Below are 27,889 nucleotides of genomic sequence, written 5' to 3'. Positions count from 1 at the left end.
GCACCAGCTTTGTATGTTCTCCCAAACAGGGCGTCTGTGTGCCCTGCTTTGGAGACCATTACAGAAGAGGAAGAAACAGAGGATTGCAATGAGAAAGAAGGGTCGTAGTCTTTTCTTTCCTTCTCTCTCTCTATTCTGCCCATTTTAGAACTGTAGTTTGCATAGGTGTAATATCTATTCAATTATAAAATTTGAGCCTTCTTATTCTTGCTTGTTTCTCTTTAGGTTTTATTCAATTTTATTTTGGAGGATCAAGTAGAAGAAAATGATGAAATGCAGTATTAAATAAAAAATTAAATAATTATAAAACGGGTCTAAATAAAGCTTTTAGACATTTTATGCTGAAAGTTGCTTGCTTCGGAATAGTCTTCACGAGTATATCGAAAATTTCATGTAGTCTCACTAGAAAAATTCTTGGTAGGTAGTGAAATTACCTTTTTCCCCTTTTTTCCGGGCCATGTTCACTTTTTAAAACATTCCCATAGTAATAATGTGGAAGGGGTCGGATTGGAAGGGGTCATATTTATCTAACGAGAGTACGAGTAGTAATAATGTTTATAATGTTATAGCAGGTATAGTAAGTAAAATAATACGAAAAGAAAAAGGAGGATATGAAATAACCACAATGGATACATCGGATTCATATTCCGTTAATAATAGGCTTAGAGGCTTAGAGAACCTTCATGTTTGAATGGGCATTTACTCCCTCGTTTATGACTTGCTTTTAAATAATATTTAAAAAAAAACAAAATAAAAAGAGTGCTCTAATTTTACGAGATATAGTAATTGATATGTTCCAATTCTAATAAGTTTCAATCCAAGATGCTACTACTTACAAGTTTGTCAAATCTTTCCTAGCATATTTTGTTATCTTCGGGTTATTCTTTAGGCTAGGTCTCTTAGACCCTTCACTTTCGAATTGGAGCTTGCATGCAATTGACACTAAACCCCAAACATATCATTGGGAATTCGAGTTTCCACTAAACCTAAAATTTTAATTTTATATTAAAAAGATCAATTAATTTTTCTTAAAAAAAATTAAATTTGTCAAGGATGCATTAGTTTTGAAAGTTCATAGATCATACAAATACAAATTTTAAAATGTACCGTTTAGGGTTTAGAGTTTTGGGTTTAGGGTTTAGGGTTTAGAGTTTTGGGTTTAGGGTTTAGGGGTTTTAAAATGTAGAGACTGTTTTAGAGTTTAGGGTTTAGGGGTTTTAAAATGTAGACACTGTTTTAGAGTTTAGGGTTTAGGGGTTTTAAAATGTAGACACTGTTTTGGGCTTTTGGCTTTTGGTTTTGGGGTTTAGGAGTTAGGGTTAGGGTTTAGGGTTTAGGGAAGTTCATGGCCAAGGGTAAAGATGAGTAATAGCTATTTTGGAATGTACTCAAAATGGTGTTAATAAGGAATATGTGGGATCGAACCAAGTGTCACCTTTTCCAATCCTATTTTTTAATTCTAAATTATTTTAGATCGATCAAAATAGGATTTTCGGGATAAACAATAAATGAACCTTAAATCAAAACATCTTTTTGCAGGGACTAAACTAGTAATTAAACTTAGCTATAGACCGATTTAAAGATTTAATTTTTACGAATTCAACTAGTTCATCTAAGAAAATTCTTCCATTTCCTAAAAATATTAATTATTGAGGTCAAAAGGGAGGTAAGAAAATAAGAACTCCCTAAGTGGAAATACCATTTTCTTTCTAAAAAGCTTTTTATGACAATAGCGTGGGAGATACTGATGTTTTGGGTCATCTTCTTCGAGAACTAATCTGTGTGTCCCATTTGTTTTTTGATCTGTTAATTGCTTATGCAGCTAAGCCTCCTTATTCTCCTCGTTTGGACACCATTTCATCGGGACCATGTTCATCAACATCTTGGGAGCCTCTCTCCCTCCCTCTCTCAAATTAGAGTTATGAACCAAATAAATGACAATCATGAACTTATTCTTCATCAGAACTTACAAAGCAGATGTTTTAAAATATTGTCGAAAAGTCCAAAGAATACAATATCGCTAGTAATGGGCTTATGTTGTTAGAAATGGAGGTGTAACGGGCCTAATTGCACCTTGGGATCGAACTCGTGGGGCTGTTGCAAAGGCACCCATATTAGGTAAAGAGGAAGTTAAAGGATACCATAAAAGGATCCATAAAAAGTTAAAAAATAGTAAGAGGCAATATGCAGGCTGCCATCCAATCGTTTCCCCCACGCCTATTTCCATTTCATTTCACTATATATACAGACCCAAACACAAACACAAAAACACAAACACAAGGAAAACCAAACAAATCGGTTCATACAAATCAAACACAAACAAAAGAAAGTTGCAGAGAAATTTGAGGTGGAAAATGGGGAAGAAATCAATAAGAAACTTGAGGGGTTTGATCAATGAAGTTGCTCCATCTCCCATCATTTCTCCCAACAAACCCTCCACAGTTCCTTCGTTGGAACCCATCACAGAAGAAACCCCAGAGGATCAGTACGATCAAGACTCCTAAACTCCTCACCCCCACCGGATCTTGGCAGTTTCTTGTCGGACACATCTTGGCAGCTGTTCTTCTTCATAACCAGCTCCTTTAGTTTATCCATTATCACAACGTTGATGTACATATTACTTCAAAAACTTCTCTTTTTGTAAATATAACTATGTATATATGTGTATATATACTGTGTCATGAATTGGATTATATCAAATATTCATGATTTGCTTCGTTTTTTCTGTCCCAAATTATTATCAATTTCAGATCCAACTCCAAAGTTGAGATGAGTTATGAAATTATGGGTTAGATTCAATTCAACTAAATGAAATCTTTATGAATTTGATTCAACTCAGACTTTTCAGACATCATAAACAAAACTACAACTAAAAGTCTCGATTAAACAAGATTAAAACGTAGTTTAGCACAAAAATGAACTCGGAATTACATAATTGGAAGTGGAAAACAGAGACATAAGCAAAAGTAAAGAACATATTTTTCATTTTGATCCTAGAAACGAGATTTGGATAAGATTTATAGGGCGGAGGAAGTTTTGAATGATCCAAGAGCTTTAACAGCTCCTGCTCTAATTATGACTTGATGATAAATTGCAGCAATGGCAGCTCCGACGAACGGCCCAACCCAAAAGATCCACTGTTCAAAACAACCAAACATCAGAGACGATCTGTAAAACAGAGATCTAAATGGTTAAACAGAAAAGTTGGGGAAGAAAGTTACATGATGATCCCAGGCCTCCGTTCTGTTATAGATCACTGCAGCTCCAAAGCTTCGAGCTGGGTTGATGCCGGTGCCGGTGATCGGAATGGTGGCTAAATGAACTATAAACACCGCGAATCCAATTGGGAGTGGCGCCAAAACCTTGAAATTTTGAGACTAAATTAGTTCAATGGTAAACCCAAACAAAACTCAAAACTAACTGACTTACAGGGACGTGAGAATCTCTGGCGTTTCTCTTGGGGTCGGTGGCGGAGAAGACGGTGTAAACAAGAATGAAAGTTCCGGCGATCTCTGCGGCTAAGCCGGTGGAGATGCTGTACCCATCGGCGAGTATATTGGTTCCACCTCTGTAGCGAACGTAATAACCCTTCTGGAATGATTTAGCCAACGCACACCCACAAATGGCGCCCAAACATTGAGCCATAATGTAAAACACAGCTCTGATTAGGGAGATTTTTCGAGCCAAGAACAGCCCAAATGTCACCGCCGGGTTAATATGCCCTCCTGTATGGTTCAACCAAAAGGGTAATCGGACAGAGTAAACAGAGAGAAAGGGGAAAAAAACAGAGCAAGAGAAGAAAACTAAACTCGCCTGAAATTCCAGCGGTGCAGTAAACGAGAACGAAGATCATTCCACCGACGGCCCAGGCAATGCCCAAAACGCCGACACCGCCGCAGACATTGGTGGCGGACTGGGTGTCATAGCCAATCACAGTGAGAACAAGAATGTACAAGAACAGAAGCGTGGCGACGAATTCGACGGTGATAGCTCTGTAAAATGACCACTGAGTGAACTCCCCGGCGTCGATGAACGGAGCGGGCGGCGGGTCTTGGTAGTCCTTGGCGGTGGCGGCCAACCCACCATTGCTTCTGCGCTCAAAGACACTGTTGGACGACATTGCTCCTGCTGTCTTGGAAGCAGAGGAGAGTTGTGTTGGAAGGTAGTGCTTCAAAGATTGAATTGGTGATATATTTAAAGCTAAAAAAAATAAAAAAATAAAAAATCCTAGATTTTCAAAATAACAATATTAGTTCTACTTTATCGGGATTGTATGAATTGAATCTTAGGGAAGCATATTTGATTTTGTTTCCTAATTTATTTGCTATAATTAGAATTCAATATTTTGAGGTTCATTTACAAATATGTCCCCATTTACATGCCACCTATTATTTAACAAGGAAATAATAATAATAATTAATAATAATTATTTTATTATTATTATTTTGATGCAAGATTCATGCCACGTTTCTTCCTTCTTACGAAAAATCATGCCCCATTTGCATGCCATCTATTATTTAGAAAGAAAAAATAATAATAATTATGAAAAATAAAACAGTTAGTAATATATGCAAGAATTCTCAATAATACCATTCAACTATTTCAAAAATATTAATTTTGGATGTAATTTTGGTTTATAAAATAAAATTTTAAAAATTTCCTTACAACTTTAAAAATTTTGATTTTTTTTTAATAAAGTTATTTTTTTCTTGACACTAAGTTATCTTGAGTTCGAAATAAATTTACGTTTTCTAAACATAAAAAATATATTTACCATTTTAAAAATGTTTTTTTTTTTTTATTTTTAAAATAAAATAAAAAATAAATATTAAATATATTTTTAAATTAAGTAATTTTGAATATTTAAAGATGTTTTTTTTTTTTAAATAAAGTAATAATTCAAGATTTTTTTTTTTTTTTATTAATTTAGTCTAAATTTAATTTTCAAGTAATAAGGTATTCATAAGTTATTCCTTCCATATGAATATGTTGTGCAAAAGTATATATTTACGGAACTTTTTTGAATTTGTGGGAAGAACTAAAAACTGGTTTAGGGCTGTTTTATTAAAATTTTATGATGGTAAGCAAAAATTTATCATCTAAATAATTGATTTGAGTCTGAAAAACATTCCAACCCAAACTGATTCGACCTATGAACACCTTATATTTGATTTGAGTCTGAAAAACATTCCAACCCAAACTGATTCGACCTATGAACACCTTATATTTTAAGTGCGTATAAATATTTAAGAATGCACAATATATATAGTAAATATTGTTAGAAGAACACGACTCTCCACAATGGTATGATATTGTCCACTTTGAGCATAAGCTCTCATGGCTTTGCTCTGGGTTTCCCCAAAAGGCCTCATACCAATGGAGTTAGTATTCCTCACTTATAAACCCATGATCATTCCCTAAATTAGTCGATGTGGGACTTCCATCATCCAACAAATATATGACGTTTATAATCATGTTTGATGCTCGTGAAGTCCGATAATGACATGAAAATCTATTTGGCATTAACCCATAACTTATCAAAATTTTCTTTATGGATATGAAAAAAATTATATACTTTGCCTAAAATATATGAAAAATATGAGAAATAGTGTTACCGCCTCATCCTTCCGCTAGCAAATATTGTTAGATTTTTCCTTTTTACTCAAAGTTTTTAAAATGTTTCTAGTAGGGGAGGTTTTCAAATGTTTCGTTCTCCTTTCCAACCAATGTGAGATTTTCCAATCCACCCCTTCGTAACCGAGTGTCATACTGTTCCTCTCTCCAATCCACGTGAGATCTCACAATCCACCCACCTTTTGGGTCAAGCGCTCTTGCTAGCATTTATTTCTCTCTTTAATCCGAGGAGTGATCTCACAAAGTAACTCATATTATATGATTACAATTATAGGCACGACCCAGTGGATTGGATCGAACTTTGCATTGAAAAAGAGGCGAGAATTACATAATCTGAGGCCAAAAACAGAGGAAAAGGTAAAGAAAATACAGCAATTGGATTGATGGATAGAAGACACACATAAAAACCAGTGCCTTTGGGAATTTGGGTAAAGAAAATTCACACTTATTTTGGCCCCAAACGAAGAACAACATAGATTTGTATTATTAGATTTAAACGGCGGTGGAACTTCTGAACGATCCCAGAGCTTTAACTGCCCCTGCTCTCAGTATGATTTGGTGATAAATTGCAGCAATGGCAGCTCCAATGAAGGGGCCAACCCAAAAGATCCACTGCTCAAACACAAAACAAAAACAAATAAGCTTCAATTACAGAAAACAATCTTATAATAGAGCAGGATTAGGGGAAAATATGAAGTTACTTACCTGGTCATCCCATGGCTTGTCTTTGTTAAAGATCACGGCGGCTCCAAAGCTTCGAGCTGGGTTGATGCCGGTGCCGGTGATCGGAATGGTGGCCAAATGAACCATAAACACCGCGAACCCAATTGGGAGTGGCGCCAAAACCTTCAATTTTTAGTTGGAAAAAGTTTAGTTTAATGGATTAAGCTCCCAGCTGAACTCAATTTGAGGCATTAAATGAACTTACAGGAACGTGAGAATCTCTGGCATTCCTCTTGGGATCGGTGGCGGAGAAGACGGTGTAAACAAGAACGAAAGTTCCGATGATTTCTGCGGCTAAGCCGGTGCCGGTGCTGTAGCCATCGGCGAGTGAATTGGCTCCACCGCCGTACTCACTGTAATGAGCCTTCTGGAACGATTTCACTAAAGCACACCCACAAATGGCGCCCAAACATTGAGCCGCCATGTAAAGAACTGCTCTAACCAAAGACACTTTCCGAGCCAAAAACAACCCAAAAGTCACCGCCGGGTTAATGTGCCCTCCTGCAAAGTTCAACAAAAAAGGCAACTTTTTTACCAACGGACAGAGTTAACAGAGAGAGAGAAACAGAGCAAAATAAGAAAACTAAACTCACCGGAAATTCCAGCGGTACAGTAAACGAGGACGAAAATCATGCCGCCGAATGCCCAAGCGATGCCAAGAATGCCGACCCCGCCGCAGATTTGGCCGCCGTTTTTGGTGTCGGACTGGTTACTGTAGCCAATGACAGTGAGAACAGTGACGTACAAGAACAAAAGAGTGGCGACGAACTCGGCGATGATGGCTCTGTAAAAAGACCATTGAGTGAACTCGTCGGCGTCGATCAACGGTGCTGGTGGTGGGTCTTGGTAGTCCTTGGTAGCGAACCCACCGGCTTCGAGATCCTTAGACATGGCTGCTGCACCTTGTGGGTGAAGTTGAAGAAGAAATGGAGGAAGGAATTGGGATTTGAAAGCAGAGGAGCTGCAGAGGGGAGTGATGAAGGTTAGGGATCAAGTGGGGGATTTATATTCGAGGGTTCGAAATTTGAATTGATCAGTGATGGCTATAGATTATAATTAATTCAATTTTCTTATGGAATTTTCTCGCCGCCCCATTTTGCCGACCCCATTCCAGTAATTATTACATCATCCATATAATAAACATTATCTTCTACCAATTCTTATTGTGTTTATGTTGAAAGTAGACAACCATTCCAACCAAACAATCGGCCGAGAACGATTCTCTACCATCGTTGGACTTAAGCCCGTTCAGCCAATAATCATGTTTTAGTCACAAGACAGTGGTTCATTCACTCGACTTTGGTTCTTGTCTCCTCATAACTCAAGGACACAGTTACACGACCTTACTTGAATATGATTTGTTCTATAGGTTATACAATTGTGTCCTTGAGTTCTAAAGAGATAAGAAGTAAATGAACCACTACCCAGTGAGTAGAGCGTGATTAATGGCTCAATGGGCTTCAGTTCTATGACTATGAAGGATTATTCTTCATCCTATCATTAAGGAGATTTGTTGTGTCTAGAACTAACCGGAAGAACCAAAAATACATTTTCGAAGCTAAAAAAAAATTAAAAAGAGAAAAAAAAAAAAAAAAGGTTAGTGTCATATAAGTCACGTGGGAATAAGTGTGACAGCGGTCGGCGAGAGCTGATGAGTGACTGAACCGACTAAATGAAATCCATTATACAATAAACCACCACCGTCCATCTTGAGAGAGGGTCCACCACTGTCGAAATTACGAACCAATTACGTCGTGCCACGTAATAAAATTCAATCATCAATGTTATTATAACCTCAAATTTATGGTCGGTCCAGTCAACAAAATGTTCAACGTGGAGAAAATTCTAGGAATTGCCCGAAAAATATAGAAGTTGTAAGGTTTGTGGTTCTGGATGATCCACGTGTCGAACTTTATTGCTCATTGAAACAATTAAAAACATTTTTTTTATGGATGAAATTTTAGTGCATCATAAGGTTTGTCAGTTCATCCTTGGATGGGCGGTAGCCGTTGGGATGTCTTTATAATTTTTTTCCTTTCTTTTTTCTAAAAAATAATTTTATTTTATTTTTGTTGGATGAATTATTATACATTTTAGTTATGGGTTTGTTTAAAACTAATAATTAAATTGTGAAGGTGATAATGTTAATTATTTTAATTCTTTTTTAATTAATAATGAAATACTATTTGGGTTGGTATGATTGGATGAAAGTCCCACACATCTGTTATTTTAGGAAATGATCAGAGTTAATAATCAATAAATACTCTCTAGAGAAGCCCAAAGCAAAGTTATAAGAGTGTATTTCCAAAGTGGACAATATCATATCAAGAGAGTCATGTTCATCTAACATAGTATCAAAGTCATGCCTTAAAATCATCGCGAACTTTGTTCGAGGGGAGGTGTTGGACGAAAGTCCCACATCAAAAAAGTAGATAATATCATATCATTGTGGAAAGTCGTGTTCATCTAATAAGGTGTCAGAGTCACCTCGACTTCGTTCCTCATTTATATATGTAACTCAGTCAATTATATTTAGCATTTATTTTTTAAATTTTTTTAATAAAAATTATATTGAAAAATGAAAATTATAAAAAGAATATTATAATTTTAAAGTATAAAATTTTTATTTTATTATTATTTGTAATTCTAGATGCCTGTTTTTTATATTAAATAATAAATACTATTTATTTATTATAAAAAAAAAACAATATTTAATCAGATTCAAACAAACCCATAAAGATAAAATTAGACAATAATTAAGTTCATTAATTACTTTTAATATGGTTGGATACGTACTTATATATAAACAACATCATGAGATGTTAAGTAATTACATAGAACACAGAAAGCAAAACTAAAACCAAATAGGCATTTTTCTTTTGCCAATTATTTAACACGACGGCGCCCATTAATCAGGAGCTCGTAAATGATTATTTAACACAGCGGCGGCGCCCATTAATCAGGAGCTTGTGAATGATCCCAGAGCCTTGCCGGCGCTTGCTCTTAATATGAACTGATGGTAAATTGCAGCAATGGCAGCTCCGATGAAGGGTCCGACCCAAAACATCCACTGTTCAAACATGCCAAACGTTAGATATATACATTATATTATATATTACTTCAAATCTAGAATGAACAGCAAATTGGTTTTGTATGTACTTGATCATCCCATGGCTTGGATTTGTTGAACACCACTGCAGCTCCGAAGCTTCTAGCTGGGTTGATGCCGGTGCCGGTGATCGGAATCGTGGCTAAGTGAACCATGAACACCGCGAACCCAATTGGGAGTGGCGCCAAAACCTTGAAATTTTGAATTTATAAGCCATTAATTTCTGGTTTTCTAATCAGTTTTGTTGGGTTTTTTTGGGTTTCAAATTTCTTACCGGAACATGGGAGTCTCTGGCATTTCTCTTCGGGTCGGTGGCGGAAAAGACAGTGTAAACGAGAACGAAGGTTCCGATGATCTCGGCGGCTAATCCGGTGCCGGAGCTGTAACCGTCAGCGAGCGAATTGGCTCCACCGCCGTACTTAATGTAGTGGCCGTTTTGGAATGCCTTCACTAACGCACACCCACAAATGGCGCCCAAACTCTGCGCCGCCATGTATAATACGGCTCTCACCAACGACACCTTCCGAGCCAAGAACAGCCCAAATGTCACCGCCGGATTTATGTGTCCCCCTGCATATCCCCCAGCAATATTCAGTAACAAAAAATTAAATTAATCTTGCCCTATTTGATTCATTGAACTCACCGGAAATACCGGCGGTGCAGTAAACGAGTACAAAAATCATGCCGCCGAAGGCCCAAGCGATGCCCAAAATGCCGACGCCGCCGCAAATCTGGCCTCCATTGTCAACATCACTCTGAACTTTATACCCAATGACAGTGAGAACAGTGACATACAAGAACAAAAGGGTAGCAACAAACTCGGCTATAATGGCTCGGTAAAATGACCACTGAGCAAACTCCTGTGCGTCGATCAATGGCGCTGCCGGCGGGTCTTGGTAATCCTTGCCGCTAAACCCACCACGCCCTCCGGCTTCAATATCCTTCGACATGCTTCAAACAAGAAATTTAAATTTGGGAAACTGATTGCTTCGAAAAACAGAGCAGAATTTGCAGATTGAGGATGAAAAACAGAGGAATGGGAATGCATATTTATAGTGGGAGAAGGAGGAGTGCATTGAAGACTGGAAATTTGAGGATCATGAAAAGTTTATGGTGTTCTTGCGCCGCCCCATTTTGCTCTGTTCTTTTCTGTTGCTTTTCGTGAGCTCTGTCACTGCCACTCACAGGCAGCGGGCGGCGCTTCTTCGCTTTTCTTGTCGTTTCCTTTCTGGTAGGTTTTTGAAACTAGTCGGTAATTAATTAATATTAAGCTTTTAATTATTTCGGTTTAATGTGTTCTATCTTCTTCGAATGTTTTAGGTTTAATTATTCCATTTCATATCAAAATTTGGATTAGGTGCGTAATTATTAACTTAAGCACTTGTTTATTGTTTATTATAGTACGTTATCTATTTCTATTGCACATTAGATTGGATAGAATGTTAATTTATTAAAAATTTATTGAACGAAATTTATTGAACAAGAGTCGAGAGACTTGAAGTCAATATCAACCTACATTGTCGAGTTTGTGAAGAGTCGGTTGACAGAGACGTCAGCCAATTGAACGAGTGAGGATGTCACAGTTATGCTTGTACAAAGCGTGTTGTCTATGATCGCATGTCGGATGTCCTGGTCATACTTATTCGAACGTGTTGTCTATGGCTGCATGTTTCTTTCAAACCTTTTTACATACTTTCATCTTAGATAAGTCTATACTCGGGGTGTACGACCAATGGTCAAAATCATGTTTACGCCCGCTTGGGCTAGATTGTCATGTAGTATAGGATGACCGGGACAATTTAGAATTAAATAAGTAATTTAATTTTTTAAAAAATAGAATAAATTGAAAGTTTAATAAAGTGTGGTTGTTATTTATTATTATGATTATCTTAAAATAAAATGGTCCAATAATGAAAAATAATTCATTATTTGTAATATTGTGGAGTTGGTGTACGTATTAGGCGATGAATCCCGGCTGAAGGATACAGTCACGTGCGAGTAAGTCGGTGAGGCATGATTGAAACGACCAATCAAATCAATATCCACCGTCCATCTCCAACTGGGCCCACTCCTTTATTTCCCCTTCTCCGCATTGCCTTTTTATATAAAAACAAAATATCAAATTTTTAATGGCATTATTAAAAAATAATAATAAAATACGTTTTGGAATAGAAAAGAAAAAAAAGTGTGGCTGTTGATTTCCCACGTGTCATGCCAAGTAATTTTACTCGTTTTATCGAATTTAATTCATTTTCTTTGATATATTTTAAAACTATTTTTAATTAACATGGGCCATTATATTAGTAAACATTTATTATTTTTTTTTCTAGAATTTTTAAGGGATATTAGAAATTCTCTCCCAAATAAGAAAAAAAATGTATAATTTCATTCAACAGATAAAATTTATATTGTAACATATAAATACATTGACCCCACTAGATATAGGTTGAGAAATGAACATTTTGTCGACACAAAAGGGTAGGAGACTAGGAATTTACAAAGCATTTGTCCTAACTCGAGGAAATAATAAAATGATAAATGATAAATTATGACTACGCATCATTCAATTAACATCCTAAACAATTCAGAAGCGACAGAGAAATCATAAAAATTAATTTGTCTATGATTTTTTCATTGGCTCCAATGGGAGAGGGAAAAGTAGTGACCTTCAATGCACCTCCTGCTCCTGTTTCCCACTAGTTTCAGCATCGCCCTGAATCTCCTTCCCATGCTTCGTTTCATACAGATGTTTCGATTCCTCCAGCTGCTTGGACACCTAATCATTAAGAAAAAAACCAACCAACAAAATTCAAACTCAAAAATTTCCAGAAATAAAGCAAAAAACGTTCTACTATACTTCCAGACATGTTGGTCTCTGCATATTTTGGCCATAAAAGATGAGATCTTTCAATGGAAATGAACGGAACATGGAAGCTTCTAACTAATAAGATGAATGTGGATTTTATCACCCTTTCGAACATATCAACATTAAGCGATTGTTACTACCTATTTTTTATTTTACTCTAAATTTGGGTACCCTGATTAGATTATATACTTCATTCATCAGATTCTCAAATCAAATAACACAACGTAGAGATGAACATGATGAATCAGATTCCTTCATGTGAAACTGCCAAACGAAATACTGATGTGATGACTTACAACGCATTGATTAACAAGTTCCTTATTTGGTTTAAATTCGATGATAAAGTGTTCAGCAAATTCAGATCCATTACCATCATGCGTACGCAACAATTGAAATATTAATTTTCATTGTTGCCAAGCTGGGGCTTGGGGAGGGCGGTGTAGATAGAAAGGGACGTACTTTAATTGAGTAAGCCATGGGCAGTAATGTATCTGGATCCATTGCATCTTCTGGGAAGTTTCGCAAAGCATGTATGAGTTTTTCAAACGGCAACTTTACCTGCGGAAAACAAAAAAAGAAAAAAAAAAACAATATTAGGATCTAGCAGCAATGTAAATGTGGACGCCGAAACTATTTGAAGCAATTCATAACTCACCAAGTCATCATGGCAATATTTTAGAAGAGCCAAACCAACTTTAAAAACAATCGTAACACCCTGTGGTTAGAAGACATTAATAATAAGCGTGAACTTCTTTATAGAAGAATTGTGTTGCAGAAAAGGATGCATATGATTTCGAGTAACCAACCTCATAAAGAAAGACATCCCAAATTCGTAGAGCCAAATGGAAGGGGAAAGAGTAAGAGAAAACGGTAATAAACCATTGGCTCGCGTACATGCTAGGATTTATCATTTCCTGTGTAAAATGCTCTCCAAGCTTGGGCAGCTGCTCTCTCACAAGGTTATCAAATTGAAATAGGTACTGCTGCACTAGAGGAAGCCCCGCCTATCCCAAAAAAAAAAATATATATATAATAAAATAAATAATAAAAAAACTAAAAGCTCTTCAAATGGACCCCAACACAAGTCAATCAAAAAGTATTTAATATTTGACACAACCCTCAGAAACGTAATCGGTGGCAAGACTTTAGACCACTTTATAAAAAAATGCACCACCATGAACTTGGAAGAAAACTCTAGAGTAGTTCATGCAAGTTTATAACCATTCATTACTCACAAGCATAGGATCATGCAGAAATCATGATTGGATGAATAAAAACAAAAGAAAAGCACATCAGAAACAAAATAAAATTTAGTATAACAAAAATCTACCATGAGGAGCTACATGAGTTACTCAATGATAGAAAGGTGGCCGAATGGGGCAATCTCCTGGAACTTCTTGAGAAAATTTGGATGTAGAAGAGGTCAGAATTGAGGAAAGTTGGCTCACTTAGTTATAGTCACTAGCAAATCATTCTTGGTTTTTATTCATGGGTGGGGGTAGGGGGAACTGGTGCAGTGATATTGTGATAAGTCCTTTCCTTAATTTCTCTTTTCATTCGTTCTATTTCTATTCTATTGTTGAGCCCATGCTAACAAAATAGGAAGCTGTCAGTCAGCCGTTAACAAGTTACTTGTAGTTAATAACGAACTCAATGGTTATTAAGATCATATAAAGGGAAGCTGACCCATATAAAACAGCTATCTTTTCATGTGAATAAGAAATCAGAAACTTTGTCAGGATTGATTTGGCTATATAAGACCCACGACTCCTAGATGAAGGTAGCTAGCATTAACAATTACGTGATCCAACAAGAAATATTTAATTCATATTTTCTTAATCATTTCATGCTAAATAGAGTAGAGTCTAAGACTCTCAATGGGAATAGCCACCAACAATCATTTCACGATACTTTTCAGTTTTCACGATAACCAATGAATAAATTTGTTTCGATTGAACATGAAGCATCAGAAGGGAGATTATGTCCATTCATTTTTTCTGATTCTCAAATTTTCTGGACTGCGAACTATTATAAAGTTGAAGTCACAATAGAGAGATCTCAAAGAACAGCGTTACCAGATACAATCCTTCCATAGGAGCATGAACTGCACCTTTAAGTAATGCCACCAACAGCCAGAATGCATCCTCTTCACTCATATAGAGAAGCAACAAACCAGCTAAAAATCCCATCCCCTACACGCTCAAAAACATACAAACCATTCACCACAAAATATAATTGTTAACATATCACTGATGATAAACTATAGAAGATTGAGAACCTGAACATATCCGACATTCCGATCAAAAACTGAATATGCCTTTAAAACATTGTAGAGAGATCTCTGACCAGGTCCATGTCTCTGTTGGAAGAAAACATGTGAAGGAAAGGTACGAGAGATATCTCGAATAATATCCAATTCAGAAGCTGATGTCTCATATATTACCAATTGCTGCAAAAAAATATATACCATTAGATTTCCATCATCCATGGGACTATAGATGTATAAATATATATATAAAAAAAAAAAAAATGGCATAATCTTTTCATTTATTGAAAGAAAAACATGTGAGGGTAGGTATAAGAAATATCTCAAAGTACATACAATTCCAAGGAAAATTACCAATTGCTGCAAAAAATAAGCCACCTAAAACCATAATTCTTAGAACTATATATTTATAAGACTACAAAAGAAGACCATAAAAGTAATCACGTATGGCTTTGTTGAATACGATAAATGTATAGGTTTCTACTTTACTGACAACAAACCCAAATAAAAGGTTACAATTGCATTCTCATAAAAGAAGCACAGAAACAAACTCAGTAGTAGCCGACTAGCTGGGTAACATAAACTTCGATAAGTATATGTGGTACAAAACATTTATAGTCACAGTCAGACTAATCATATCATATGACCACAGGTGAAACATAAAGCAGTTAAGTCCATCCTGATATTATGACTTTGGTTTCAATCATATATTTGATCTTTTTGATTTGAGATGTAAATCAAATTTGACATGAAAACACATTCATTAGTAACAATAAAATTTTACAACCCTAGGTCATACAAACACCATAAGCCAAACCAACCATCGAAGCCACAAAAAGAAATACAGGAAAGGACTTAAATCATTAAGAATAAAATACAAAAGGACACATTAAAAGAAATTAGAAATATACGTAAAAAATAGGCATTGAAGTGAGCCACACTTCAAACCTTTCTTTCAAAAATAGGCATTAAGCAATAGGCATTTGCTTAGTGCGATTGCCAAATTTGATAGTGAAGTAAGACTCCAGTACTTTTGAGGATTCAGTCCATACATTCATTAGTTTTTTTTGTAAGTTCATAGAGTAAAACGATTGAACAAAAAACTTACCGACTTTAATTTAACTAATCAGAAGTTTTTCATTGATTAAATATCTTAAGCTTTTAAAAGAGCCATTTGTATTTTTAAAACTTTAACACTTTGAAACAGTAACTAGGATACAGAAACTAACAATTTTTTAGATTTTAGAAAGCTTGCAACAAAAATATTTGCAAGAACATTTTAAGACCGCAATCTCAAACAAATTCCAAGAGAAAAACATAATACCTCATAAACTCCAGGGTTCATCAACAGTAAGTCTCGACTTCCAGAAATCAGCTGCCAAACTAGACCCCTTAAACAATCGGGAATACCTTTCCTTATACGCCTTTTAACAACATGAGGTTTTCTCCTAACATAATGCTTCCAGTCGCTCCCTCCAATTCCAATCATCTTCCTCCATTTTCTAACTCTCCTTTCCTCCCTGAAATTGTAGGGCATCCATAATGCATAATCAACTCGATTCTTAATAAAGAAAGCAGAATGTTGAAGAAATTATTGAGCCATGAATAAAAGCGTACCTCTCCTGTACATGGGTGGACCTGATTTTGGTTATAGCATCTGGAGAACTATTGTGTTCCTGCTTTAAGAATCCAAACCTGTCTACTTGCCTGGGCGAAGGAAGTGGACCTGGTTCAAAGTCATCTATTGTTTTCCTTTCCATTCCACCATTAAATATGCGCTGTCACCTCTGTCCTCCTCCACATGATAGACTTTTACTGACTACAAAAAATAGGCGAATAAGAATCAACAAATAAATATAGTAGATATAAGGAAAGCCCTATGAAGAGCAGGCATACATAAAAAGATGCAGTAAAGTAACAATTTTACTACAACTTCATAGAGACAAAAATAGTCTAGTTAATATATAGTGCAAAATCAGCCCAAGCATCAGCTCATCTCAAAACAATTCAAACAGAATGTAAAAACTAATATTTATATAAAAAAAACGTAAAAAATACAAACCAATATATTTAGCACTTATGATGATAATTGTCATCATAAGATACCAGATCATCAAATTTTCAACCATTGGAAAATACCCACAACAAGCTCCCTAGAACAACTGTGTTTCAGTACTACAAGATTAAGAAAACCAAAAAGTTCTAGCAACAAGAGACAAAAATTTGAAAAGGAAAATGGGAAGGTGCAAGAGATAAAAGAATTAGACAAGAGACATGAAAGTTGACAACATCATTCTATTCTAGGGAACCCAAAAAATCTAGTCTTGTAACAAATGAACTAGACAAAATCATCATCTCAAACTACTTCACAATAATTCAATAGTTAACAAGACAGAAATAAGATCTAAACGAGGCAGATGGACCAGTATCACTGATCCCCAAACTAACTTTTTTTTTGTTCATGGTAAGTGTGAAACAAATATGAAATCAAACCATATTTCATTATTTCTTATGGAAGAATAGTCAGTCCTGTTCTTAATCTTTAATTATTATGTTCCACTGATTCCGTGGATAAAAATTCTGGTAGAAAAAGGAATGTTACCAGAGAATGAACACCATGTATGGCCTTGTCTGAGGAGTGGAAAATTATTTAATTAAAAATCGACAAGACCTGATAAGTTAAACACTGAGCCAAATTCAATGATTGCTATAAACCAGAAACAAGAAGCAGAACCTTACATGGTCTTCCTTGCATTCCGATGCAAATATTCAAATTTTCTTTTTTCTAAAATCACATACAGACAGGATTTTGTTTCAGTTCGCATAATTTAGATAATAGTCACTCTCTTAAGAAAGTGAGAAGTTTGGCATATTCCTCCATGGTCTTAGGATCTCTTGAGTGGCATTCCATTAACCACTTGCTTGATTTATCTACACCATTCGTAGAGAAACAAAATGATGAACTTGAAATTTGAAATGGCAAGCTAAATAGGAGAGGATTTGAAAATTGCAACGGAAATCAAACGCCAATAGCAAAATAAAGAGAGGTCTAGACCGAATGTAGTTGTAGAAAGTAAACAATCTGTTTGGCTGCAAAGAAAAGAGAAATGTAGGATCCAAAATACAGAATAGTGATTAATTATCGAGTTGGCTTCATTAATTAGATATCCAATCTTCTTCCCAGCCCAGCCGAAAGGGAATACAAAACAGTGATTGTTAATCAAGTTTCTGCAAATTGCTATCAAGACGAAAAAGGATCTGAGTTTCTCCTGATCCGAAGAGTCCACAATTCAATCCCGAAATTCCACAAGGCAGACAAATCTCAATAAAAATAAAATAAAAAAATAAATAAATGAACTGCAACAAATAAAGATCAAATCGTAGGGGAAAAATAAATATGTCAATCGAAAACAAATTCAATCAACTAGAATGATAGAGAAACATACCCGAAATCAATGGATAAGAGACGATTCGCTTGTGAAGATGAGAACCAATGAGATTTCGGAACGCGAGAAGAGAGATCTGTGGAGAGATCCTGTAATAATACAGACACAACCCCTTAGTCGAAGGGAGCAAATATTTGAATTGTATTTAAGAATTCTATTTATACGAAAACAAATAAAGTTCCTTCCATATCATAATTTCACAAATAAAAACGTCAAAAAAAAAAAAAAAAAAAAAAAAAAGCAAAGAAATCGTTTTACAAATAAATTTATGTAAAATATATTAATTTGTATCATAAAAACTTTTATTTTATGGAAATTTCTACTTCCAAATTCAATTTTCGCTGATTAAAATCAATAAATTTCATAAAAAAAAATTAGGTTTTTTCTTTTAAATTTTATCAAATTTTAATATAAAACACATTGAACCAATAAAAACAAAAATTAACATTAAAATTGCATTTTTTTTTACTCGGGAGTAGAATTTGAATATGTGACCTAAATAACTTAAATCAATCCGATCTCAATTTTTTTATGGTTTAATATTTATTTGATTTTGAAACAAACTCTTTAGCATGTGAATTTTAAAAGTTATTTTATATAATGACATGGATGACAAAGTTATCTGTTTTTTTCCTTCGAAAGAATAAATATTCTAGAAAATCAAGGAGCTTGCAAGGAGACAGCGATGATCAGGCACTTGTTTCTGTGGACAATTCTTAACCTTAAATCAACTTCTGGGAAAAAAATGTTTTCATAAATAAGTTGAAAACTAATTGAAATAAAGGGTCGTAAATATCTCGTAAACACGTGGAAAAGAGAGCTTTCAATATGAGCTAAGAATATATATAATTAGGAATAATAAAATAATACAAGGAAATGTTAGACATGACATGGGGTTAGTCGGTCGGAAGTTTGCCGCCTAGTTTATTCCTGGTTTTCAACTTCGAAACGAATCCTTTTCGAAGAAATCGAGGCCATTGGAAGTTTCAGCAACCATGGATTCCAGTTTACGTCCAAGAATATTTCATTTCTTGACCTATTTATTATGATTCCCTTAATCAAACATTTCTCCTTCATCTTCACTTCACTCACTCTGCAACTGCTCTGCCCCTCCTCTGTTTCTTCAGCCCATGTCTAAGGATGTTGAAGCCGGAATCCGCGGCGGCTTTTCCGCCGGGGACTACCTCGATCAGCCTCCAGCTCCGTTTTTCGACGCCGACGAGCTTTCCCGGTGGTCGTTTTACAGGGCCATCATCGCTGAGTTCATTGCCACGCTTTTGTTTCTCTACGTCGGAGTGCTCACTGTGATTGGAAACCAGAGGCAGTCTTCTGCCTCCGCCTGCGGTGGCGTTGGCGTTCTGGGTATCGCTTGGGCGTTCGGTGGCACCATCTTCGTTCTCGTTTACTGTACCGCCGGCATTTCTGGCGAGTTCTACTCTGTCTCTCCCTCAATTTAGATTAAATCCATGGCTTTTTGGTCCTAAATTTGGTCCGGTGCAGGAGGACATATAAACCCAGCAGTGACATTTGGGCTGTTCATGGGTCGGAAGGTTTCGTTGGTCAGAGCTGTACTGTACATAGCAGCTCAGTGTTTGGGAGCCATTTGTGGGTGTGGGCTGGTGAAGTCATTAAAGAAGGCTAACTTTAATGACCTCGGCGGTGGAGCCACCGAGCTCGCCGACGGTTTCAGTCCCATCGCCGGCCTGGCCGCCGAGATCATCGGAACCTTCGTTCTTGTATACACCGTCTTCTCTGCCACCGATCCGAAGAGAAAAGCCAGAGATTCCCACGTTCCGGTAAGCATTTCTAATTCTTATCCAACGATTATTAGCAGTTCAATAATTGTTAAGCAAAAAAAAACTCAATTTCAAAAGGTTCTAGCGCCGCTGCCAATTGGGTTTGCCGTGTTCGTGGTGAATTTGGCCACTATTCCGGTCACCGGCGCCGGCATTAACCCAGCTCGAAGCTTCGGCTCTGCAGTGATGTTCAACAAACACAAAGCTTGGGATAACCACGTATTGTCTCTTTTTTTTTTTTCCTCAAACTTGAATCAAACCATTTGAAATTGTTTTTCAAAGTCTGTTGTTTTTTGAGGAGCAGTGGATATTCTGGGCCGGACCTTTCATCGGAGCTGCAATGGCTGCAATTTACCATGAATTTGTTCTGAGAGGAGGTGCTGCGAAGACCTTGAGATCCTTCCGGAGTTCCTCAATTTAATGGATTTTCTTCTTCTTCTTCTTCAATCAGTTCTTTGTCTGATAGAATCGCAATTTTAATTATGCTCTTCAACCTCTAAAATTTTTATGGGTTTAGGGTTTAATAAACGGTCTTTTAACAGCGAGTCCACGCGCTCACTTCCGGGCGCGACGGCGTCGTTTTCTGGATCAGCAACTTGCGCGACACTAGCCGCACTGTGCTGGCGCTGCCCATTTATATTATATCATATTCTATAGATCTCTAGAATACTCTTAATCAGTAATATATGATATGGTGATGGGTAAAATAAAATGCATGTTTGAAGTTATTATTATTTCATTTGGTCGTTACTTATTAAATATTTTGGACATGTGAATTTCCAAGTGTATCTACCTTATAATAAAATATATTAATAACATGCTCTATAATTCATATTATATTGCCTACTTGTTAGTTAGAATATTTAAGGTGGGTTGGATGGATGCGTTGGATTATATTTTTAAAAATATAGACTATGATCGTAGTTGTTTTAAGTCACTATTACACAAGTTCTAACTTCTATCTAAAATTTAAATGATTTTTATTTCGATATTAGTTTTTAAACTTTTATGAAAAGTTAATAATAATGTAGGTATTCATATAACCCGATAATTCGACCAATTCGAACTATTAAGATTATCTAATTCAAACTATAAAAGTTAAGTTGAGTTAGATTTTTTTTTTCGGTTTGGGTTTGAGCTGAATTTTTGAAAAATTGAACATTTAGTTCGGTCTACAGGTTGACATTCTTTTGTTGGGTCAACCTGTTAAAAAAGGATTACAACCCAATTCTTTTTTTTTTTTAATTGAGAATATTTAATGTTTGTTGCCAATGTTAGTAACTTGTGGTGACTTATATTATCATTAAATTTATTTACTTGAAAAGATTAGATTTTTTAAAAGAATGGATATATCTAATTATGTCCTTATAAAATTATAAAGATGGGTGAATAGTTGTACGAAAATTGTAGGACAATACATGATTTAAATTATTATTTGTGCCCTAAAAATTAGAGACATTAAATATTTTATCAAATAACTTAATTATTAAATAACTTAGTAATGATCAAAATCAGGTGGGAGCTTAATTAAGCTGTCATGTGCTGTGGAGACCACAGCTTAGATTAATAAGTATGATTAAAATCAAGATTATGAATTTTGTTAGGGTAAATTATTTGTAATATAAATTTATTAAAATACATTAATTTTAGAAGAGATGTTGGAAAATATTGGATTCTTTAAGTGTCCAAACATTCACAAGAGATTACCCAACATAAAATTGTTCGGAGCATAGTTCTATTTGTACTACTAAATAAAAGTATTCATTATTCAATTTTTTAAAATTATTTTTCTCTATTGTTTTGGTCTAAATTTAGGGTTTATTTTACATTAAAAAATAATAGAAATTATTTTATTGTCTATTTTAATAGGGTCGTTATCATTATCACTCTCATGAACAGAAATTAAACCTAAACTTAAATATAATATAAATGTGGATGGAACCAAATTAAAAAAGGTGTCAACTTTTTGACAAAAGGATGTATAGCTTATTGGGCAAAGTATTAACAAGTCGATAAGATATGAAGTTATGAAGTTCTGGATCGAGAGTTTATGTTGAACGATGCTCGGGTTGGGAAGGGGTGAGGTAGAAAACACATTTGGATGAAAGTATAAATAAAAATGAAGATTTTGTTGAGTTGGGTTAGGATTTGATTGAATTTAAAAAGAGGGTATTAGCTTGGCATGAATCTGTTGTCCGGTTGGGTATTGCTCTGCTTTTTGCGTTGCCATAAATGGTGAAGAGGCCTAATTTTCAACGTTGACAACCACTAAACTTCCATCTTCCTTGGATTTCACAGCTCAATGAAAGTGTTTCCTTTAACCTTCTTCACCCTTTTTGTGGTCTGTGAAATTGGTCTCATCAACTATATTCAGTAGTTTCAGATTCCAAGGGGTCGAATCTAATCTAAATCCAAGCCGTAAAAAAATGGCGAAATCCACGTTCTCTCTGCGTCACCACCATTACTCTCATCTCCTCCATTATACTTCTTCTTCTTCTTCTTCTTCTTCTTCTTCTTCTTACTTGAGCAAGCGGAAAGAGCTTCACAAAGCCAATCACAGACTCTGTTTTCTGTCCATGACACTACTGAATCCATTCCAAAGCAACCCACAAGAGTGAGTAGCTTGGAGAAATCATGGGAGTTCATCGTACCCTTTACAAATCTTGTAAATTGCTGCCACCCCTTTGTGTTTTTTTTAATCTTTTCTTTGTTTTCGTATCTGGGTTTGGATCAATGGCTCCTATTTCAGCTGCATTTGGCCCAGATGGATTCTTCTGCGCTATTGATGCCAGTGGCAAACAGGAAGTTATTTGTTGGGGTAAGAATAGTTCGTCTCTTTCACCATCTTCCTCATCTTCTACCTCCATCTTCTCCGTCGACATTCCGGCAATGGCTGCTCTCTCAGGCGGCGAGGGATTTCTTTGCGGTATTTTATCAAACACTTCGCACGCGTACTGTTGGGATTCGATAAATCCAGGTACAGATCTCGTCCCGTTGGTTTTTCGAGCCACTGCTTATTCGCATATTGCCGCGGGAAAAAGCCATGTTTGTGCAATTAGGGGATCTTATTATTCTGACGGCGATTCGGGTCCAGTAGATTGTTGGGATATATCGAGAGATTCAATTAATAATAATAGTCTGAGCTCTAAACAGAGCTCTCTGTTCTATAATCAATCAATTGCCAGCCTTGTCTTTAAAAGGGTTGTTTCCGGCGAAGGATTTAGCTGCGCCGAGCTTCGAGATGGAGGGATTCTTTGCTGGGGACCAAACTCAACCAATCTCGACGTTCCAAACGTTTCTGAAAAATTCGTAGCTCTAGCCGCCGGACAAGATGCCGTCTGTGGAATCTCAGAGGTATCCGGCGGAGTTAAATGCTGGGGTAGCGCCGATTCATTCGTCGGCCTTCCGGAAACCGCCGGCTACGTGACGTTGACCGCCGGCGAGCGGCATTTCTGCGGCATCCGAAGGGATACTCACGAAGTGGACTGTTGGGGTAGCTTGAACTCATCCTTGATTCCTAAGAACACAGGATTTATGACGATTGCTTCATCAGACCGTTCAATCTGCGGCATTAGAGAGGACAATCTTGTTCTTGATTGTTGGTTTTCACATTCTCCTGAGGCTCCTCCTCCTGGCTATGATCCTCCTTTGGAGCTTTGTAGTCCAGGGCTGTGCGCTCCAGGACCTTGCCGTGAAGGGGAGTTCTCTTTCAATGCCAGCATTTTGAATGAACCAGATTTGAAAAGCTTGTGTGTAAGGAAGGATCTAAACATCTGTATCCGCTGTGGACTGAATTGCTCTGATGGGCACTTCTTGTCTAGCCCTTGTACTTTGAATTCTGATAGGATTTGCACTGCTTGCTCTCTTTGCCAGAACAGCTCTTGTTGGGATACTTGTGGAGTTCCATCATCTCCTGAAACGAAGCAGACGCATTGGCATCAATGGCGTCGTATACTGCTAATAGTTGGTGGTTCTGTTGCTGGATTGGTACTGATTCTACTCGGTTGGTGTGTTCATACTCGCATAATCGGTTCGAAGAAACACGGGAGCGGGAGCAAGAAACATCACAATTCCGAGTTGGAAACTGGTACTGAAACTGATTCTTGTGCTCCACTGGCTTCTCTTTGTCCTGGGATTCCTCAGATTTTTCGGCTTTCGGAGTTGAAAGACGCCACGAACGGGTTCAAGGAGTTTAACGAGGTCGGTAGGGGTAGATATGGGTTTGTGTACAAGGCTGTGTTAGCAGATGGGCAGCAGGTTGCAGTGAAGAGGGCAAATGCTGCTACCATTATTCACACCAACAGTAGGGACTTTGAAATGGAGTTGGATATCCTTTGTAAGATAAGGCATTGCAATATTGTGAATCTGTTGGGTTACTGTTGTGAGATGGGAGAGAGGCTTCTTGTTTATGAGTACATGCCCCACGGCACACTCTATGATCATCTCCATGGCGGTCTTTCTCCTTTAAATTGGTCGCTGCGGTTCAAAATAGCGATGCAGGCGGCGAGGGGACTCGAGTACCTTCACAACGAACTCGTGCCTCCTCTACTCCATCAAAATGTCAAAACTTCCAACATTCTTTTGGATTCCCATTGGGGAGCCAGAATTGCAGATTTCGGGCTTATAGCATCGAACGATGACAACGACAATGACAATGACGATGCTAGTGCTGATTTGACGAGGGATGTTTACGACTTTGGTATCGTGCTTCTTGAGATCATCAGTGGAAGGAAAGGTTATGACAGAGATTACACACCTTCAAGCATAGTTGAATGGGCAGTGCCTTTGATCAAGCAGGGTAAGGCTGCTGCCATAATAGATCGATACGCCACTCTACCCAGAAACGTGGAGCCTCTACTTAAACTTGCTGATATAGCTGAACTAGCTGTACGAGGAAATCCCAGCAAGCGACCAACAATCTCAGATATCGCATCTTGGTTAGACCAAATTGTTAAAGATGGATTGATCTTGTAACACTCGTACCTCAACACGGGTTCTCGGCTTCGAAACATACGTTTTGATCGATGCAACAACACATATTCCTTTACAGCTTATGTGACTGCTGCTCTCTGCAACTGTAAATTAGTTATTCAGCTTCAGCTTGTACATGAACACATCCAACATTACACTATTTCTTTCAGTAAATGAGTTTCCATTTGCTTCTTCCATCTAGACCGTGCCACCAATGCTGCCAACCTCTTAAACCACTATCTAAACATTAATGGCTGCTTAGTGTAACCGCTCAAGTCCACCACTACCAGAAAGACCAATCAATGTGGGATCTCACAATTCACTCTCATTCGAGGCTCGACATCCTTACTAGCACACTGTCCAGTGTCCACCCCTTCAGAGCTCAACGTCCTCACTGGCACACCACCCAGTGTCTGGTCATGGAAAATAAGGTAGGTTGTGGCTGATGGAAGGCTGACCCCAACCTTTGTAACAGACAAACTCTGTATAAGTACTGCTGTGGTAACTCTTTCTTCCCATCTTCCAAACAAAATATTCTGAAACCATGAGCTTATAATAAATCATAAGCAGTGCTTTGAAGTGTTCAGGTGCTTCATTTTTTGCTCTTTCATTCTTCCTTTGGTTCAATTGCAGAAGCATATAGGCATCATATGCCTGCCTCCCTGTATGCCATTTGCAAAGCCCATCATCTGAAAATAGGTGGCCTTCTCGAATGCCATGCAAGGAGCCATGCATGCATCAATTTGCCTCTTTAACCACAACAACATTGCCTTTCAAGGACTTGCTTTGCTTTGTTTTTGTTATAAACAAAGATTTTGGAGAAAGTTTCATTACTGACTCAAACATTCTTCTAAAGAGGTTCACGAAAAAGAAAGTTTCATTACTGACTCAAACACTCTTCTAAAGAGGTTCACGAGAAGGCAGGGCAAGACAGATAAGTCTCGTGATCACTTATTCTTTGGATGCCCTTTAGTAAGAACGGTTTGAGGGAGGTACTCTCTTAGACCCGGTCCACATATCGAATGTGTTATTAGAACACATAGCTAGAGCTTTGCTCCCTTGGGATCTTTTTTTTTATAATTGCTTTGCTCGAGGAATGAGTTGTTCATGACTTGTTTTACGGTTTGACCACAAATTATGGGATCTCTCTTTTTTATATAATATATTACCGCTAAACCCTACACCCTAAAAATTAAATAGCTAGAGTGGTTAGAGATGAAAAGTATAATTAAAAATTCATCACTATAATAATATTTTTCAAAGCCACAATTACGAACCACATGCATCCACCACCCAAGTCGCTTGTTCAAGAACTCAATATAACACCAAACCGCCACAAACTTTAGATCTTAAATAATTTTACATTATTATTTAATTAATCTTTTAATAAAATAGCTTTCTAATCTTAAGTACTTATATATAGCAAGAACAACAACTTTAATTATATGCCTTTTAGTTTAAAAAAATTCAATTCTTTTTAAATAATAATAATACTATTTGTCTAAACCCTCACATTACTGGATAGGTGTCGTTCATAGGTGGCATTATGATATTATCTGTCTCGACCCTCACGTTACTAGTTAGGCATCGTTCTTGGTGTGGCATTATGATATTGTCTGTCTCAACCCTCACATTACTAGATAGGTGTTGTTTGTAGGTGGTATTATGATATTGTCTATCTCAACCCTCACGTTACTAGATAGGCATCGTTCGTAGGTGGCTCATTAACCTACTCTCTTCTCGATATGGTTGTGACATCTAATAACCACTTCATACTATTATTATTATGATCGTATTTTTAAGTAGACATGCAAATAAATTTCAATCATTCTAACTATTTTAAATTGGTGCATGTGCAAAAAAAAAAAAAAAAACATGACCATTTCTAAATTCTGATATTAATCTTGGTCTTAACTCGGGCAGTTAATTGAAAACTCATGGAGATGTTTCTTCTTGAATACAGTGATTAACAAATTATTAACGGGCTTCGAAGATACAACACATGAAGATTTCAGTAAACTCGGCATCCTACCGGCGAATCCAATCGTTACTGGAGAATTGATTCCGATAACCACCGCCCCAGTTCCACCGCCGGCGAGGACCCGCTCAATTTCACCCACCACCAAATCGGGAACAGAGATCTTGAACTTGCCTCTGAATAAAACGAAATGGAATGAATCATTTGGGTAATCAAGTTTGTACCCAACTTCCCTCTGTTTCAGCGAGATAAACCGACCCTTATCAATCCCGACGGCGCCGGGAAATCCCAAATCCCGGAGCACCGATGCGGCGGCTGACGAACTCTCTCCGACGAACAGAGCTCTGGCGCTATGGTTGAACAGATGCTTTTCATCGACCAGTTCCCTGACGACGGAGATGGTGAGATTCACAGTTTCTTGGCAATGTTCTGAATTTAAAGAGTCCCAGATGGGGTTTAGGAAGTGGCCCTGAAACAGGTACGAGCCTCGGGGGAGTTGATCTGCGCCGCCGTGACTGGCGGCGTGACAGGGTGGGGATTTGGGAAAATGGAAAGATTTGGAATCGTAAGAGGTGAAAATGTGGACGGCGGGAATAATGGAGACGGCGAAGGCGAACAAGAAGAGGCGGAAACACAGTCGCCTTGCGAATGCAGCGTCGTGTAAGATCGGCGATTTCCCGAGCTTTAAATCCATCGGAAAAAATCTAAATCCCAAAAAATGTTTAAGAGATTTGTCTGTTCGAGCTCTGCCTGTGGAAATGGAAGCTCGCTTGATTTATGGAGAGTAGGGTTACGGCTTGGGGACGAAGAAGATGCTGACGTGGAGTAAAGACTATGAGCGAGTGAGTGGTCCCCCACTGCAAATTGGCGAATATCTTTTAGGGGAATTAAAAGTAAATTAAAAAACTAGAAGAAAGAAGAAATGGGAAACACGTGGCAGAATTTTAATGGGTATAATCTGACATGAGCGTGCCCCAAAGTTGCAAAGCAACTAGGCGTGATTCTATAGGGGAAGGGTAGCCCACCCTGACAACCTGTACCTATGGACACGAGTCAGTTTTATTTTTATTTTTTATTTTTAAATAATTATTATCATTAAA

At 37.0% G+C, this 27,889-nt stretch overlaps 7 protein-coding genes across 9 annotated transcripts; 2 read left to right on the top strand and 5 right to left on the bottom strand.

The window, feature by feature from the left end:
- Window positions 1–2,825: 2,825 nt before the first annotated feature.
- On the bottom strand, window positions 2,826–4,150 carry LOC111803674 (aquaporin PIP2-1-like). Its single transcript, XM_023688186.2, has 4 exons — window positions 3,814–4,150; window positions 3,430–3,725; window positions 3,222–3,362; window positions 2,826–3,137 (listed from the first exon to the last, which is right to left on the bottom strand). The coding sequence occupies exons 1-4, from the start codon at window positions 4,118–4,120 to the stop codon at window positions 3,018–3,020; spliced, it is 864 nt and encodes a 287-aa protein (XP_023543954.2). The 5' UTR covers window positions 4,121–4,150; the 3' UTR covers window positions 2,826–3,017.
- Window positions 4,151–5,992: 1,842 nt separating this feature from the next.
- On the bottom strand, window positions 5,993–7,353 carry LOC111803098 (aquaporin PIP2-2). Its single transcript, XM_023687371.2, has 4 exons — window positions 6,951–7,353; window positions 6,563–6,858; window positions 6,340–6,480; window positions 5,993–6,246 (listed from the first exon to the last, which is right to left on the bottom strand). Exons 1-4 carry the CDS (start codon window positions 7,246–7,248, stop codon window positions 6,127–6,129), a joined length of 855 nt encoding a protein of 284 aa, XP_023543139.2. The 5' UTR covers window positions 7,249–7,353; the 3' UTR covers window positions 5,993–6,126.
- A 1,738-nt stretch (window positions 7,354–9,091) lies between these two features.
- LOC111803183 (aquaporin PIP2-1) lies at window positions 9,092–10,642 on the bottom strand. The gene is made up of 4 exons (XM_023687473.2): window positions 10,110–10,642; window positions 9,741–10,036; window positions 9,517–9,657; window positions 9,092–9,427 (listed from the first exon to the last, which is right to left on the bottom strand). The coding sequence occupies exons 1-4, from the start codon at window positions 10,414–10,416 to the stop codon at window positions 9,317–9,319; spliced, it is 855 nt and encodes a 284-aa protein (XP_023543241.1). The 5' UTR covers window positions 10,417–10,642; the 3' UTR covers window positions 9,092–9,316.
- Window positions 10,643–11,830: 1,188 nt separating this feature from the next.
- Window positions 11,831–18,203, bottom strand: LOC111804349 (uncharacterized). The gene is made up of 9 exons (XM_087127487.1): window positions 18,045–18,203; window positions 16,216–16,417; window positions 15,923–16,118; window positions 14,611–14,781; window positions 14,408–14,524; window positions 13,139–13,336; window positions 12,988–13,047; window positions 12,792–12,890; window positions 11,831–12,242 (listed from the first exon to the last, which is right to left on the bottom strand). Exons 2-9 carry the CDS (start codon window positions 16,356–16,358, stop codon window positions 12,135–12,137), a joined length of 1,092 nt encoding a protein of 363 aa, XP_086983613.1. The 5' UTR covers window positions 16,359–16,417; window positions 18,045–18,203; the 3' UTR covers window positions 11,831–12,134.
- A 971-nt stretch (window positions 18,204–19,174) lies between these two features.
- On the top strand, window positions 19,175–20,617 carry LOC111803147 (aquaporin PIP2-2-like). Its single transcript, XM_023687432.2, has 4 exons — window positions 19,175–19,469; window positions 19,545–19,840; window positions 19,919–20,059; window positions 20,145–20,617. Exons 1-4 carry the CDS (start codon window positions 19,175–19,177, stop codon window positions 20,259–20,261), a joined length of 849 nt encoding a protein of 282 aa, XP_023543200.1. The 3' UTR covers window positions 20,262–20,617.
- Window positions 20,618–21,987: 1,370 nt separating this feature from the next.
- Window positions 21,988–25,964, top strand: LOC111803146 (serine/threonine-protein kinase-like protein CCR1). 3 transcript variants are annotated; one of them, XM_023687431.2, is made up of 2 exons: window positions 21,988–22,505; window positions 22,590–25,964. In XM_023687431.2, exons 1-2 carry the CDS (start codon window positions 22,475–22,477, stop codon window positions 24,812–24,814), a joined length of 2,256 nt encoding a protein of 751 aa, XP_023543199.2. In that variant the 5' UTR covers window positions 21,988–22,474; the 3' UTR covers window positions 24,815–25,964. The 3 variants fall into 3 exon arrangements, with proteins under 3 accessions (XP_023543199.2, XP_086983612.1, XP_086983610.1); XM_087127486.1 differs by having other exon boundaries at window positions 21,988–25,242; window positions 25,445–25,964; XM_087127484.1 differs by having other exon boundaries at window positions 21,988–25,312; window positions 25,445–25,964.
- Window positions 25,965–26,715: 751 nt separating this feature from the next.
- On the bottom strand, window positions 26,716–27,602 carry LOC111803673 (uncharacterized). The gene has a single exon (XM_023688185.2). The coding sequence runs from the start codon at window positions 27,481–27,483 to the stop codon at window positions 26,722–26,724; it is 762 nt and encodes a 253-aa protein (XP_023543953.2). The 5' UTR covers window positions 27,484–27,602; the 3' UTR covers window positions 26,716–26,721.
- Window positions 27,603–27,889: the final 287 nt, after the last annotated feature.

Source organism: Cucurbita pepo, chromosome 10 (genome assembly GCF_057944985.1).
Source record: "Cucurbita pepo subsp. pepo isolate OVF chromosome 10, ASM5794498v1, whole genome shotgun sequence".
NCBI lineage: Eukaryota > Viridiplantae > Streptophyta > Magnoliopsida > Cucurbitales > Cucurbitaceae > Cucurbita > Cucurbita pepo.
This window is presented reverse-complemented; position numbering and strand designations above follow the sequence as displayed.

Bases quoted from the DNA above. Each gene is read 5' to 3' on its own strand.
- LOC111803674 (XM_023688186.2), bottom strand. From the start codon at position 4,120: ATGTCGTCCAACAGTGTCTTTGAGCGCAGAAGCAATGGTGGGTTGGCC. The intron at 3,726-3,813 runs GCGAGTTTAGTT...TGAACCATACAG, and splicing joins CTGCACCGCTGGAATTTCAG to GAGGGCATATTAACCCGGCG. The intron at 3,138-3,221 runs GTAACTTTCTTC...TGTTTTGAACAG, and splicing joins CGGAGGCCTGGGATCATCAT to TGGATCTTTTGGGTTGGGCC.
- LOC111803098 (XM_023687371.2), bottom strand. From the start codon at position 7,248: ATGTCTAAGGATCTCGAAGCCGGTGGGTTCGCTACCAAGGACTACCAA. The intron at 6,859-6,950 runs GTGAGTTTAGTT...TGAACTTTGCAG, and splicing joins CTGTACCGCTGGAATTTCCG to GAGGGCACATTAACCCGGCG. The intron at 6,247-6,339 runs GTAAGTAACTTC...GTGTTTGAGCAG, and splicing joins ACAAGCCATGGGATGACCAG to TGGATCTTTTGGGTTGGCCC.
- LOC111803183 (XM_023687473.2), bottom strand. From the start codon at position 10,416: ATGTCGAAGGATATTGAAGCCGGAGGGCGTGGTGGGTTTAGCGGCAAG. The intron at 10,037-10,109 runs GTGAGTTCAATG...GGGGATATGCAG, and splicing joins CTGCACCGCCGGTATTTCCG to GGGGACACATAAATCCGGCG. The intron at 9,428-9,516 runs GTACATACAAAA...ATGTTTGAACAG, and splicing joins CCAAGCCATGGGATGATCAA to TGGATGTTTTGGGTCGGACC.
- LOC111804349 (XM_087127487.1), bottom strand. From the start codon at position 16,358: ATGGAAAGGAAAACAATAGATGACTTTGAACCAGGTCCACTTCCTTCG. The intron at 16,119-16,215 runs GTACGCTTTTAT...CTACAATTTCAG, and splicing joins TCCACCCATGTACAGGAGAG to GGAGGAAAGGAGAGTTAGAA. The intron at 13,337-14,407 runs GTAACGCTGTTC...TTTTTGGGATAG, and splicing joins CTATGGAAGGATTGTATCTG to GCGGGGCTTCCTCTAGTGCA.
- LOC111803147 (XM_023687432.2), top strand. From the start codon at position 19,175: ATGTCTAAGGATGTTGAAGCCGGAATCCGCGGCGGCTTTTCCGCCGGG. The intron at 19,841-19,918 runs GTAAGCATTTCT...CAATTTCAAAAG, and splicing joins CCAGAGATTCCCACGTTCCG to GTTCTAGCGCCGCTGCCAAT. The intron at 20,060-20,144 runs GTATTGTCTCTT...TTTGAGGAGCAG, and splicing joins ACAAAGCTTGGGATAACCAC to TGGATATTCTGGGCCGGACC.
- LOC111803146 (XM_087127486.1), top strand. From the start codon at position 22,475: ATGGGAGTTCATCGTACCCTTTACAAATCTTGTAAATTGCTGCCACCC.
- LOC111803673 (XM_023688185.2), bottom strand. From the start codon at position 27,483: ATGGATTTAAAGCTCGGGAAATCGCCGATCTTACACGACGCTGCATTC.